A 14,398-nucleotide genomic window follows, 5' to 3' on the forward strand; every position below is an offset into this window, starting at 1 on the left:
TTCTAGAGAGGGACACAAAATCTTCCTCTGTGAAAAGAGGATAGCTCTGACAAATGTACACAGATCACAGCATTCATTTGCAAAATGCTAGCGGGCCAGGTAGGCTGTACAGGTAGCACACAGTGAGCTTAAGGATGTGGTTCCTCTTGTTTTGGTGACAGCAGTTGATTTACTGCTGTGCTAGAATGCAGCTGGTAGATAAAAGCTTCTCTTGGAACAGCCCATCGCTTTTCAGCACTTAAGTTAATTGTGAGCACAATGGGGAAATAAAAAAATTAACGGTCCAGTCCATAGCTATCTGCAGTGCATTTGGAGCCTTGGCAGAATTGCAAGTGCTCTCGCATACGTAGCAGTGAGGAATGTTTTCATAAATGCCACCAGCTGGAGACAAGGGTTCACAACTTCAAAATGGGCTGTAACTCCAAAACAGCAGATCGATCTATCTCAGCGTTTAATGCTCCTGCCATCATCCTGTCTGCTGCCTGCCTTCCTCCCAAAGCTTCTAGCTGCAGGGAAGTCTATGGGCTTCCCTTCCTCCAGTTCCTGCCAGATCTTCCCATCTGTGAAAGTCTACTTTAGAGGGTGTTTATTTTATGAATTGATAATCTTAAAGATAGTTGGTGTCATGAACTTCTGATCTTTTCACCTGCCTGGGCTTTGGAAATGCCAGCATTGTGCAGTATATGGATGGTCATCCTCATGGCAGAAACACACCATAGCCATTTTCTTCCCATGAATGACACATTTTCCTCCTGGATTTCCTCTTGATTTGTCCCTTAGGAGTTTTTTAGGGGCTTCATTGTGCACTTGCAGCTCCCTCCTGGTGGAGCTGGATGATGGTTTGGCTTTGGGTATTCATGAGATCAGATCCTCCATAGCTTTTATCCAACACTATTTAACAGTGGGAAAAGACTCACTGATCCAACTAGTCTTGAATTTTCACGGCTTTCAGAAATATCCCAATAGAGTTGAATACCTTCCGGCTTCTGATAGGTGGTGATTTGGAAACCTTTCTGGAGCAGATCACTCTTGTCCGAAAGCAGGATGTAGTTTCTGCTAGCAGCCTTGGGAGAGCAGCAGTTGTTTCTGAGTCAGCTCATCAATTATTTATCCTTCAAAGAGGCACCTGGTGGGCAGAGGAGGAAAGAATGCCATGGAACACTCCCACTCCATGGTTGGAAACTGTCAACTTTTTAGGCTTGTGCCTCTAAAGATTGCAGGTCTTTGTATGATCAGTGAACTGAAGTCTGAGCTGCAGAAAATCTGAGCCCAACAGAATGGCTGTGTACTGAGATATGAGTAAAAGGGGGTGTGAAGTGTCCTTCCCTGATGATGCTGGGTAAAATACAAAAAACTCTCTCACCTACTATCAAAACCTTTTGCCTTGTGTAGGACAGTGGCAAGGCCTGGATTTCGGTACTGCAAGTTCATATGGATGAAAGCGGCTCTCAGGAAGGATCTGGGACATGGGGAGTTTTGTTTGGCTGTGCCCAGCGTGCTGCAGCATGCAACAGAACTACCAGCTATAGCTGGGTGTGGTCACCAGCAGTGAAGGACCAAAACTGACACTCACAGACCTAACTCCCAAGCTCCTCTCCTCCTGGGTAGCTGGATGTGCCTCTGCAGACCTCTCCCCCTCCAGTAACTTGAGCAGACCACTCGTATCTTAGTCCTTGCACCAGTACAGTCCTTTTTTCTACCTCAGAGTAGAGCCTGGTGCAGGGGGTCTGGGGCACAGGAGTAGAAATGGCAACATGGTGCATATCTTGTATATGCATAGTGTGACAGCTTGCATCTTGTGCCCAGATCTTTCTTTCCTGCTGTGTTCATCAGACCCACTCTGCATCCACGGATGTGAGCTGTACACAGAAATCTGAGTTGTGACTGTCATAGCAACATCCTCCTCCTCTTCCTCTTAGCATTCATGAACATGGAATTAAGACTCATGGCTTGATCAGCTTGGGGGTGAAGGGTGATGTTGGAGCACCAGCACTGAATTTAGCTCCAGAACAGCTGCAAAGGTAAGGTAGTGCCGGGGCAGAGAGCTCTGTGCTGCTGCTTGTCCCAGGGTGGGAGAAGGGGAGCTGCTACTGCACACCTGGGTAGTGCTGGCAGCCTGAGTGGATCCCCTCTGAGTTTGGCTTCTGCAGAAGGGGAGAAGGAGCTGAGTACAGCAGGGGACTGGGCAGAGTCTGTTAGGAAATGTGGCAGTTGTGTTTGTTTTTATTTAACTTCTAATTATTTTGTTATCTGCTTTATCTTTGGCACTTCTGGGGATTAATTCTAGCAGAGACTTCAGCCTGCGTCAGCAACTTTTAAGTTGCTCTCTGAGAAGTGTGATACCATTTGGAAAAAAAAATCATTTTTCTTATTAATTAGAAGATAGTATTGTAAAATTTATGTCAATTATCTAGCACTTCGTTATGGAGAGGCAATAGCCTCTTTGTAGAACAGGTGGCAGCAGCCTTTTCATTAGCAGTGAGAAATGTTGCTATTCAGTTGGATTCTCTGTAGAGAAACGCTCAGGGACCGTGAGTTGTGTGTGCAGATCCATGTGGGGGGAAGGTTTGTACTAAACCTGGAGGAAAGAAACCAGTTGGAGGATTCCAGTATAAAATGGGCGTCAGGCTTTTACTGGAATAGGAAACCCTAATGTCTCTTTTAGCCTCTTTCCTCTGAGCCTGACAGCCTGCAGGATGTGCTCACAGTGTTTTGGAGGTGGGATTGTGCTAATTCCCTGTGATGGTCACTCTAGGGCCATTTTAGAGAGGTCAGGAGGCTTGTTTGTTTGTTTTTCTGTGGTCCCTACACTGTATCCAGGCAGTAGCATTGCTGAGGGATGCTCCATGCTCTAGTGTGGGGACAGCTGGCACAGAAACACAGCTTCATCCTGCAGGGCCTTGCTAGCCCGATAGGAATTGGCTTGCTGAGCCCATCCTTGTGAGCTTTCTGGTCTTTGCTTAATGCAGGGTCATTCACTTGGTTCCTTTCCAACCACGTTTGTGCCCTGGTAGCTAATGACCATCTCACAGGTACAGAGAGGCTCTAGCAAGGCTCTGGCATGGCTGGCCAATTACACTCTTGTCATCTTCTATGTTGATTCCAAACACTGTGCAGAGACCTTGCTTTCTTCTTCCTTCTATTTTCACTCGTCTTCTGTCATTATTTGTACTTGCTTCTCAGAGCTGCACACTGCCAGGTTTGCTGCTGGGTGGCACAAATTGGCATTACCTAATTTTACACTGTGCTGTGTAGCTAGCTGCAGATGATGTAAGGTTCTGCAGGTTAAAAAGTTACTGGTCACTGAAGTGTGTTGTGCCTCTGGCTTTGCTGCTGACTGTGTTCTCCTGGGTGGGATGGGGATGAGATGCTCTTCAGTTGTTTGTACTTCACCATCTCTCCCGGGTAACTAGCAATAGGATGAGAGGGAACGGCCTTAGGTTGTGCCAGGGGAAGTTCAGGTTGGATGTGTGGAAAAGTTTCTTCTCAAAAGGAGCAGTGTGGGATTTGCACGGGTTGCCCAGGGAGATGGTGGGGGCACCCTCCCTGGGGTTGTTTAGGAAAAGGGTGGACTGAGGGATGTGGTTTGAGGGCATGGTGGTGATGTGATGACAGTTGGACTAGAGGATCTTAGGGGTCTTTTCCAACCTTAATGATTCTATGACTCTGAACTGATGTTTTCTACTCTTCCGTGGAGCCTTCTAGGGAAACCAGGTTGAGCAGGATCTTGAAAGAGAAATGGTTCAATCTCAAAGTTAAATTCTCCTATGTCTTTTGTACTGACAGAAAGGCATAGTTAAAGGTCTTGTGCACTCGACGCACAAGGGCATCCTTGCAGTAGTTTTCCTGAGCAGAAGTCAAAACAGGTGTAAAAAGGGCAAAGGATGCCAGCTCAGGATGTTGTCGCACGGAGGATGTGAGTATTTGTCATCTGTACAGAATGCTGATGCCTTTCAAACCTTCACATTAGATGTTCTTAATACCTTCTGCTGCAATCTTTAACCTCTCTTCTGTCTAGCAGCTGCATCTTAAAGAGCAGATGGAATTGTCTTGAGGATGGCAGGTCCTAATCTCAGTAACAGCTCCTATCCATTACAGAGTATAAGTGAAATGATCTGTGAGTGGGTTTATCTCAGATCCCACGTAGCATTTTTTTTCTCAGCAGCAGCAAGAAAGGGAAATTATCAGGCAGTGAAGAGAAGCTGTTTATTTTTAACTTACCCTTTCTTTTCAAGTTCTATTTCATAATTAAAAGAAGATAAGGCAGGGAGACCAATGACTGTACACAGCTAAAGGGATAAGCTGATCCCAAGTTCACAGCAGAGATCATGATAAAGGAGTGAGTAACACAGCAGGGTCTTGGGGCCTCTTACTTCTTCCCTGTCCTATTGGAGCAGCACACACAGTTGTGAGCTGCCTTTCAGAGGTGGCACAAGAGGGCTGACTTACAGGGTGCTGCTTACAAGGCTCACTGCTGCCTCCAGTGAACTGCTCCTCACCTTTCAGACAGGGCATCTCCCCTGTGTCTTACTAATCTTGGTCAATTTGGCTTCCTCCAAGTGACGGGAGGACAGCCCTCTGATTCACGCCAGCTGCTGGATGCTTTGTTGCTCAGAAGGTGCATTATACTTCTGATCTCTATCCCTGGTGGATAGTCATAACCTAAAGTAAATCATTCCTCTACCTAGATTTCTGTCTTCTGTCATTGCTCTTGGCTCTGTGATTTTTCTCCCAACTTTTGCACGCAGCAATAACAGGGCCAGACTGAATTTGAAGATGGCTGTTACTGCAGAGTTCTTCCTTTGCTAGTGGAGCTGACAAACAGAATTAGGGAATGAGTGCTCCCAGAGAGGTGGCTGCAGCAGCAGGACGCTGACAGGATGTTCTTAAATAACCTCACAAAACGCTGGCTCTTTTCTCTGACTTGTCTCTGGAGTGCTGGAGGGCAGTTGAGCTGTGAAAAGAGTACCATGGGACCGTCTCACCAGGCAACCACTTCCGAGCCCCTTTTTTATGTCCAGTCCTCATTTGGGTGATGTCCTTTGAGTTCTGCCTTAGCGGGACTCTGCTCCTAGCTCGTGTGGCACAGGGTACTCTTCTTTTCACCCTGTATCGTTCTTCTGCTTGCATGTAAGCTCCTGTAGTGCAAACTTCACATGTTGATATTCTATGCTTCTGTTTAGCTCTGAGATCAAATGATAACAGCCTTGGAAAGGAAGTCCTGTGTCTAAGAGAACTGTTTCAAGCATACGTTTTACCCAGGAGTACACACTACATGGTTCCTGGTAGGAAGATCATTGTCACTTACCATCTCACAAATGCTTTGAGGAATGAATTTGTCCAGGCAGTGCTTTGAAGCCAAGAAGTATTGTGGGAGTCCCTCTTGATGTCCCCTAGATAGGAGAGCAAATAGTTTGTTAGGGCAGAGACATGTAATTACAAATTTGCAGTGCTGTGTGCAGAGTAAGGCAGCAATGTAAGCAGAGTGATTTGGCTGCAGCAACTGCGGGCAACAAAAAGGTATCTCCTGGGCAGCAAAACCTGGATGTGCAGCTCCACTTGTTCTTAATACCACAATTCATTACGGACTTGGCTTTACCTTAATGTCTGTCAAGTTTGTTCCCATTGGCAGAGAAGGGCAGTGCTCAGAATGGAGGGTGACCTGAGCCACTGTAGAAGCCAACGTTTAAGCAGATTGTGAATTGTAATTAGCAAGCAAGTGATGTGCTGGCAAAACTAGCACTGTGAGGAGCTAGGGGTCAGGCAAGCCTGTGTTTGCATGTTGCCTACCGTGTTATGTTTGGGTGTGCACGTGGTAATTAGCTTACCTTAATGAGGTAACTTAATGAGATCGTATCTACATCTCCTGTGATGTAATTGTATTTGGGCAACTGCTGCTGCCTTAGTTAGAGGCTCGTCTGCTTTTCTTGTGAAAGCAGAAATTCTGTAAATTTGAGGGCTGTTCCTTACTGGCACTGGGAATATTTTCGTGCCCACCTCCATTTCATTAGTCACGTACCAAATATTGACTGTTAAAGCCATTTATGTTGCAAAAACAGGTGCCAGAGATGTGATCTACCACAGTCTTGTTCCTCTTGTGTTACGACATCTGCAGCTGCTGATTCTTGTGCTGTGTTTGACTGTCTTTGGCAGGTTTTGGAAGTGGTGCGCTCCAACTATGACACGCTGACCCTGAAGCTGCAGGATGGACTGGATCAGTATGAGCGCTACTCTGAGCAGCATAAGGAGGCTGCCTTCTTCAAAGAGCTGGTAAGCTGCAGAATCAATGGCTCTTTTTCTGAAGCTTTTGCTTACGGTCTGAGCAGGGACATTCGGGATATAGCTGAACAGCCCAATTACTCCACTGGGGGCTGCACCCAAAGGTGGAGCAACGGGTCGAATCCAAACAGATGCTGTGTGTTGTCTGATCTGAAGCCTCCCTGTAGCTTCCTGCCCTGCAGCATATGGCTAGGGAGGAACCACCAGGCTGTTCAGACCAGCAGTCTCTGTTCCTTGGTTGTGTGGGGATCTACTGTGCTTTGTGGTGATGAGTGTGCATGTTGAAAGAGCTGACTGCTCCCACCTTGGTATTATTGCATAGAGCATGAGTCTTTTTGCTGTTGTGTGCGTGAGGCCGCACACTGTGGGACTGAGCAGCACGTGATGCTGGTCACACAGCTGCCTGCACAGGCTTTCCTCCATCACTCCCAAAATCCCAGGGAAAGAAAGCAACGGCATTCTCTAGAAACATCTCCTCCTGCCCCAGAAGAGGACACCACAAAAAGCAATTCACTGAAGACAAAAGAGTGTCCATATAATCTGGGCTGGTAGCTGTGTTGTTCTTCAGCAGGCTGATTTGCTCACCCTGCTGCAGGGAGCTGCATCGCAGTTGTTGGGTTGGGGCATTTTCCCATCCAGCAGAGCTGATGTTTTTGTAGTAGCTGGTGGCCCCGAGGACAGCCTGTTTTTTTCTCACTTTTGAATCAGGACTTGAGTGAGAGGAGCTGGCTCTGACTGGCAGCTCTTTCCACTAGTTTGAGGAGTGGTTGTCTCTTCCAGCTCTGTCCGTGCTGATTGATGAGTAACTGATGCCAGCCCACTCCATCACGAGCCTGCATGAGTCTGGGAACGTTACGCCTCCTTCTGTCTACTCTGCTCCAGAGCAGGCATGCCTGAGTTGCTTCTGATCCCTTATGCAGCATACTGTTTAACCTTTTCATGTTTTTAGGTCATTTCAGCACTAAGCCCCGAGTTAGGATATGGGCAAAAGCCACTTCTGACCACTTTCATGTTTTTCTTTGCTGCTGCGTGCCTGTTCTTTTCTCCTACCCTGCTACTTGATGCCGTATCCAGAATGCATGCAAGGAAATGTGACCAAAGCCTCCCTGTGACACAGGCTCCCCCCGTTGCTGTACCCTGGCAATAAAACACATCCATGTTTCTGCTGTCATCTGCTCTGTCCCAGGGGCTCCTGCCCTCCTCAGCCAGCTTCTCCTTGCCCAGCCTCTCTGCCACGTGCTTCCTGCATGTCCCACTTTCCGTGTGGCCTGGCAGGAGCTCAGGCTGATCATGCTGATTGATTAAAATGACATTCTCAGCTCTAAGATCATGGCAGCTTCAAAACAGTGTGGCTGATTTTTTTTTTCCCCTCGTAGTATCTTTTTTTGTATGTGTGTGTGATTCCTCCAAATTGTGTATCATTTACGAATCTGTTTAACATAATCTGGTCCCCGCTTCTGAAAATTAGCAGTCCAGCTACCCCTGGGACCTTCTCTTCAAGAGCATGTGATGCCTGAATAATTACTGTCTAAACGTGCTGATTGACCCAGTTGTGAATCAGTTTAATCCACACTTCTCTCGATGCCCTGAGAATTGGGACCCTATTAAAGGTTTTTTACTCACAGCTACAGAAAATCCCCTGCTTTCCATTAAGCTGTTCCCTCAGCACAGCAGGAAATCAACGTGATAGGTTATGATTTGTCTTCAGCAAACCCAGCTCTCCTCCTGTCCTCCATGCTGTTTTTCCTCTAGGTGCACAGAAATTGATGGCTTTATTAATTGTTCTTACAGCTCATACGGGAAAGGCCCTGCCCAAATCCTCTTCAGACTGGAGAGCTGACTGACTTTTACTTCAGCTTCTGGTTGTTGCTGGTGTGGTGTTGGATAACATCCCCATACCTAGTGTGCCTAGCTGCTGAGATTGCAGGACTTCACAGGGGGAAAAGTGAAATGAATTTGTTTTGTGGGCCCTCCTTCTGAAGGAGCATGGCTGCCGGTGAACTACTGGTTTCCAGTATAGCTTCCAAGCTCACACTGGTATCATCCTGTCTTCTTAAACAGAATTTGTTTGCAAAGAAGGCTTTTCCAGCTTCTGCCTGGTTTTCTTATCCCTGTCTCTAACTGTGGGATTGCGTTAAAGCAAACCCTGCTTGGTGGGGAATGACATACAGGAGCCATTTTCCTCTCAGCCTTCTTTTCATCTCTCTTTGCTCCCATTAAGTGGGTGAGCAGAAACTTCCCCAGGCCATTCTCTTGGCTCCTTTATGCTTAGAAATCTTGTTCTCACTCCTTTGACATGCTTTGCTAATGCACTGCTTCGCTGCTCTGGCTTTGCCTCTGCACTGCTCTTTCTCACTAATCCCAAAGAAAAATCTGCTTTCTTCTCCCATTCCCTTTTCAAAGAAGTTTTCAAAGGCTTGCAGCACTGTGGCCACGTTGTGGTGGAAGGTGCTGTGCAGAGTGTGTGTATCAGCCTGGCCTGTTGTGCTGCCTTTGAAGACCTAGAGGAAGGAAGTTAGGAGGCTTTTTACCTTTTATTTTTTTGCTTTGAAACACCAGGGATGGCATTTGAGATCTGTGTTGCTTTGATAGAATGAATGGCATGGATGTGGGCTTTTGGACCTTCACATTGCAGCTGCAGAAATACGTAGAAAGAGATTCATCATCTTTCCAAGCCGCTCACTGTCTGCAGCTGGATAGGTTTCAGCAGAGTCTCAAAATACTCTGATTAGGGATTGATTTCTGCAGGGGAAATTACACTAATTTGACTTTTAATTAGATATAGGCGTCAGTGTAAACCTTCCTCCCATTGTACAAATCTCTTAAGAGCATCTTGTTGATTGGAAACAGGTTTAATTGATGGAACTTGCTACAGGATAGCTGGATTTGTGCAACATTGTACACATACTCCTATAATGACCCAAACTAGAACTGAATTATGTGGTTAATGCCTCCCATTCATTCATCCTTTCCTCTGCTCTCTGTTCTCCAAGGGATGCACTTCATGCATTCCCCATTTCTCCAAAATCTGTGGGTTAAATGAGATCCAAGCTACTAATAGAGAGAAAACAATTTTTAAAGCTCTTCAGCGTGCTCTGTACAGAAGCAGGAAAGGACACATGCACTGCTTTTATTTCCTTGCAGAACAAATGCTACAGCTCCAAGCTTACTTTCTGAGGCTTGTATCAGCTCCGTTGAAGAGATGTGGCAGCTCCCACGCCAGCAGCCTGCCTGCCTGCTGCACCCTGAGTGCTCCTGGGAGTACCCTCATGGCTGGAGCAGCTCAGCCAGCCTGTAGGAAGCACCTCAAGTCCCTCGTTGCTGCAGGCAGACAGCTGGCTGCTCTTCCAACCCCAAAAGAGGAATGAGCTCCCGCTCCCTGTGTTGAGCCTTGGTGCTGGAGATGATTCGATTTAGCTTTAATTTGAGCTATTCTTACCTTTCCAGCCGGTCAGCTCAGAGCTGCTTGCTCTCTTGGAGCAGAAGAAATGCTAGGCAGAGGTGTGCAGAATGTCGGGGTCATCTTGTGTGTCGTTATCCCACCTGCTCCTCTCCCAGATCTGTGCTAAAGCAGATCTAGGTCTATCTAGACCACTCATGGCCAAAGTTGCAGTAAGCTCCTCTTGAAACCTGGAGCTATCTTTAAGTGTAAACCTCAGCTTCACAACCTTCCATTGCTTCACAACCCATAGGGTTAAATGTATTTCCTCTTTTCCAATGTAAATCTTTTGTCTTAAATTAAGCTGAATAGGTTTTGCCCCATCCCTGGGGAGCCAAGGAGGTATTACTCACTGTTCCCTTCCTGACCTCATTTTACATACTGGAGAATGTTTGCTCTGCTCCTCCTAAAGCTTCTCTTTGCAGACTAAATAGGCTTAATTTCTTCTGCTCTGCCCCATAGCTACAATTTCTGCTAAGCCTTGTGCTCTCATCATTTGTCACTCCAGCTTCACTTTCTTGGCTTGTGAAGACTGCTGATCATCCTTCTTGCAGACCTGTACGTGTATATGAGTTAGGTGTCCTTCTGATGCCTGGCCCTGGCAGCAGTTCCTAAAGCCAGGAGTTTGTTTTTACTTGTTCCTTCTGTTGCTGGGAACCACAGGAATGCTTCTGGACAGAGTAGGGATGCTGGCTTACACTACTCACAGCATATTTCTGCCCTTCCTCTCCCCCCATGCGTTCCCCCCAGGGCTGCAGGAGGGGCCCTCACCACTATAAACACAAACTTCTCTTCCAGCCCCCGGTGTTGGATCCCTCATTCTGCTTCTATTTATTTCATCCCCCAGTGCTGTTAAAAAGCACAAAGCACTAACCAGGTCAGCAACAACCTTATTATCACAGGCTCCAAGTCTCTGGGAACTGTAATCCCGATGTTTGGATGAGCTCGTGTCAGTTTTGCTTTCTGTCACTGCTGCACAGGTGCTGACACAGATGATGTTTGACTCTGTTTTCTCATTGCTGAGTGCAGCTGAGATGGAGCCCAGTCTGGGGCAGGAGCAGAGGGATGGGAGCTGCTGTGCTGTGAGGTTGCCCACTTCTTCCTGTGGGGGTGGCCACAAGTCAGGCATCGTTAAGGGGTGAAGATGTGTCCTCAGAGACAGCTGGCCATTCAGCGTCAAGTTCAGGGCATTCTGCACTGAATCCACAGAGGTCTGGCTGCAGAGGGTCCTCTGGAGCTGTCACAGTTTCATGCTGAGCAGCGTCAAAGTCGCTGTGCTTCCTGGGACCCAAAAAGCATCCCTTGGCTAAAACGTCTTGCTTTGTCCCATCAGGTTCGGTCCATCAGCATCAACGTGAGGAAGAACCTTGCTTTCAACACGCTGAGCCAGGAGCTCCTGCTGAAGGAATTCTCCACCATCTCTTGAAGCAGAGGCATCGCTGCTGCACAGGGCTGACGAGAGATGGGCCTGGCTGGGCAGGGACACCCATCTGCAGCCAGTCACCCCTCACCTTCTGCCTGCAGAATGGACTGCACTTCTTCCAGGGGAGAGCCTTGCTGCTGTGTGTTTGATCCCAAAGGCGTGTGTTTCAATGGGACTGTGGCTGAGGAGAGGTGGTCAGCCTATGGAGGAGGAGGAGGAAACAATTCTGTACAGTGTCGGGGGGTGGGTGGCTGTTTCTGTGAAGCAGCAATGGGAAATTCCCTCCGCAGCCTCAGGGAGGATGTACTGGAAACCTTCATAGCAGAGGTGGGGAGAGCTCACAACCAAAACAATAAAGTCACTCTGGCTGTGTGAGGCAGTGCTGGGTGGAGGTCACTCATCTGTTCTATGGGAAAGTTCTCTGAGCCTTTAAAGCTCTCTGGATCAATCCTGCACCATGGGTCAAATCCACTGCCATCCTGCTGGGAAATCTGGGGGGATGTAAAATGGATTCCCAAGAGAGTAGGCCCAGATCGCTGCTGGTTTCAGGTGTCAGAAAGTGTTGCTTGATGTGCCATCAAATTTTACTAAAGAAGGAGAAATTTTGCTTTCAAGGTCTAGTTGAGCCGGTGTGCAGGATATTGGCCACCAAAGTGATTGCTGTGCAACTGGAGACCAGCTCTGGCTGGGGTCACCGTTGCTTCCAGCAGCCCAGCACATCTCTGCTCTTCTTAGGTTTGAGGGAAACTTTTAGATATTCCACTTCCGTGGGGCAAAGGACAGGCTGAGTGCCTCCCCACTCCCCTTGCTGCCCATCAGAGACTGCATTGTGACAATCCTCTTCCTCACAGGGATGTCTGCCTTGCCTGTGTTTGCAAGTGCGTGGTGAGCTTCCTGAACTGACAAGTCCCAGTTTTTCCTTGTAGTTTGCAGCTATGCAGTTAAAGTGCAGCTGCAGAAGTAGTTAATTCACTTTCTAGTGTGTCCTTCTGTTTTCCCTCAGCAGTCTGCAGCAAGCTTCCAAGGGAAGAGCTCCAGGACAGTGCTCAGGGGCACGGAGGGGACCTTTGTGCTCAGTGTGTCAGAGGTGCCCAGGTAGGGCAGGCTGCCAACTCAGGGATATGCAGCATGAACACCTTCTCCCTGTTGGTGCACTTTCAGCTCCCGGCAGTGATGTTAGGACCTGACTCGATAGGTTGAGCTAAAGAAGTAATTTGCATCCCACATCCACTTTTTTTTCCTAGAAAATGAGAAGGAAAACAAAAAGTGCCTAGCCCTGCTCTTAGCCTCACAGGTTGGAGTGCTGCGTGTGACGTCGTGCTCATTCTCTGCCAGTTTTAGGCAGTTTATTCGTGTCAACGTGTAATTACTTCAACGTTACATCCTTACCTGCCACGAGTGTGGGATCCCACAAGCTGCATCCTCTGCTGCCCGCTGGCTGCAGGACCCTCTGGGCACTGTGTTTTCCTCAGCAGCAGCAGCTTCTCCCCGCAGAGGATGCTTGCTGCAGCACGGAGCTGTCTGGCTTCTGTCAGCTGAGCCAAACCCTACCTGCTGCACTGCCATGCAAGTGTGTGGAACCACTCAGCTTGAGAGCAGGCTGGGGCACGGGGAGGGGGGACGTTTCTCTGCTGACAAAGGAGTAGGAACGGTCTCATCTTCCCCGTGGTGTCCCCTTGCTGTGCTTCAGCCAGGCTGTGAGCAGGAGAAGCAGCCCCTGAGGTTGTCCCCACCTGAGGCTGAGCTGGGGAAGGTGTCTGCACGTGTCCTCTTGTCACTCTGTCACCGAACCGAGCACTGTAAATGGATGTACATACGTTCCTAGAGCTCAATAAAGAGCAGAGCCCTGCCTGTGCCGTGTGTGCTGTGTTTGTCACCACGGAGCCAAGAGTGGGGGATGGCCCTGCTCCCAGCACACGGCGTGTTGGCAGCCAGAGGGGTCGTGGCGGAGCCCTGCAGAGCTGGGCAGAGAGCCATTGAGCCCCACCATCCCGCCTCAGGGCTGCCTTGTGACCCCACACTTCCCTGACTGTGTTTTATTACACCTAATTCATAACCCAGTCTATTATTGGAAGAGCTGCTTCTGAGGCTTGGGGAGTGTGGGGAGAAATGGGACTCCTGCCTTTAAATGAGGCTGCCGCTGCAGGGAAACAAATAATTTACAAAATAATGACCAAATTCCATAGGAGAAAAATTGAGTTTGAGCTCAACTTTGGAGAGAGTTATTAAAAATTGATTTGAAAGTGCTACTGTGATGCTTGGTATCAACCCTTCCTTCATGGCTCATACAGGTCCCATTTTTCAGGCCAAGCTGAGTGAGAGGTGGCTCTCAGGGGGAACGGTCCCCTCCCCATCCTGCTCACTGGGCTGCCTTCAGTGAGGGAGCTTCAGGCATCCACATGGGGCAGGGTATTGCTGTGCCTTCCCCCCAGACCACACAGTGTGTGGGGTCATAGGCCAGGCTCACCTCGCCCACTGCCCACCTGCGCTTCGGGCCCTGGCCCGGCTTGGCAGCCGATGGAGTGCGTGCTGAGCTTTGCTCCACAGCCTCTGCTCTCCTGTGCTGTCCCTCCAGGGCTAATGGAATCACGGGGCTGGAAATTGAATCCAATTGAGTAGATTAAATGAGCTGGGCTTGCCGCTCGCTGTGGCTCCGAGTCCCGCCAGCCTGCTGCTGGAGCCAGGAGCTCCTGGGGTCCCATGGAGGGAAGGGGGAAGCTGCGGGGCTGTGCTCTGAGAGCAGGAGAGCCCTCACCGTGATGTGCAGCCCTTCTGCATCCTGGAGTCAGCAGCACCCATCCCCAAACTAGGATTAATGGCATCGCCTGGGTTTGCTGTGCCGGGCCCTTCGTGCTGTGCGCATGGGAACGGCTCAGGATGAGCCACGGCACCCCATGCCTCCCTGCAGCCCCCCGCCTTTCTCATCCTGGCACAGCATCTCTCGCTGTGCTGCAGGAGCACTGAGTGGGGATAAAAATAGCTGTGTTCACCTCCCAGTGGATGGAGGGTGGCAGGAGGTGACCGCTTCCCCACGCAGTGCCTCCGGGCTGGCTGTGCCTGCAGCACTGAGCCCAGGGTGCTGGAGCCCACGGGGTGCACCCGAGCACTGCTCCCTTCATGCACCCCTGGGGTGCAGCCGGTCCCCATGGTCTGCCATGTGCCCAGGGCGGGGATGTGACACAGTGGCTGAGCATAGCAATGCAGGAGCTGCAGGTGGGGCTGGTGGAGGTGTCCCGGGGGTTCCTCTCGGGCTCCGT

The 14,398-nt window shown here is 49.1% G+C and overlaps 1 protein-coding gene across 2 annotated transcripts in view; it reads left to right on the forward strand.

Annotated features, from left to right (window-relative positions):
• Positions 1–12,992, forward strand: part of ARMH3 (armadillo like helical domain containing 3) — a 107,835-nt gene extending 94,843 nt beyond the window's left edge. For both annotated transcript variants that reach the window (XM_065746550.1, XM_065746551.1), the window contains 2 exons: positions 6,154–6,270; positions 11,052–12,992. In XM_065746550.1, the coding sequence (XP_065602622.1) occupies positions 6,154–6,270; positions 11,052–11,144 (210 nt within the window). In that variant the 3' untranslated portion in view covers positions 11,145–12,992. The remainder of the gene's footprint in view (positions 1–6,153; positions 6,271–11,051) is intronic.
• Positions 12,993–14,398: the final 1,406 nt, after the last annotated feature.

Source organism: Cyrtonyx montezumae, unplaced genomic scaffold, assembly GCF_038088225.1.
Source record: "Cyrtonyx montezumae isolate F1298 unplaced genomic scaffold, pur_monq_1.0 scaffold_4, whole genome shotgun sequence".
NCBI classification, from domain to species: domain Eukaryota; kingdom Metazoa; phylum Chordata; class Aves; order Galliformes; family Odontophoridae; genus Cyrtonyx; species Cyrtonyx montezumae.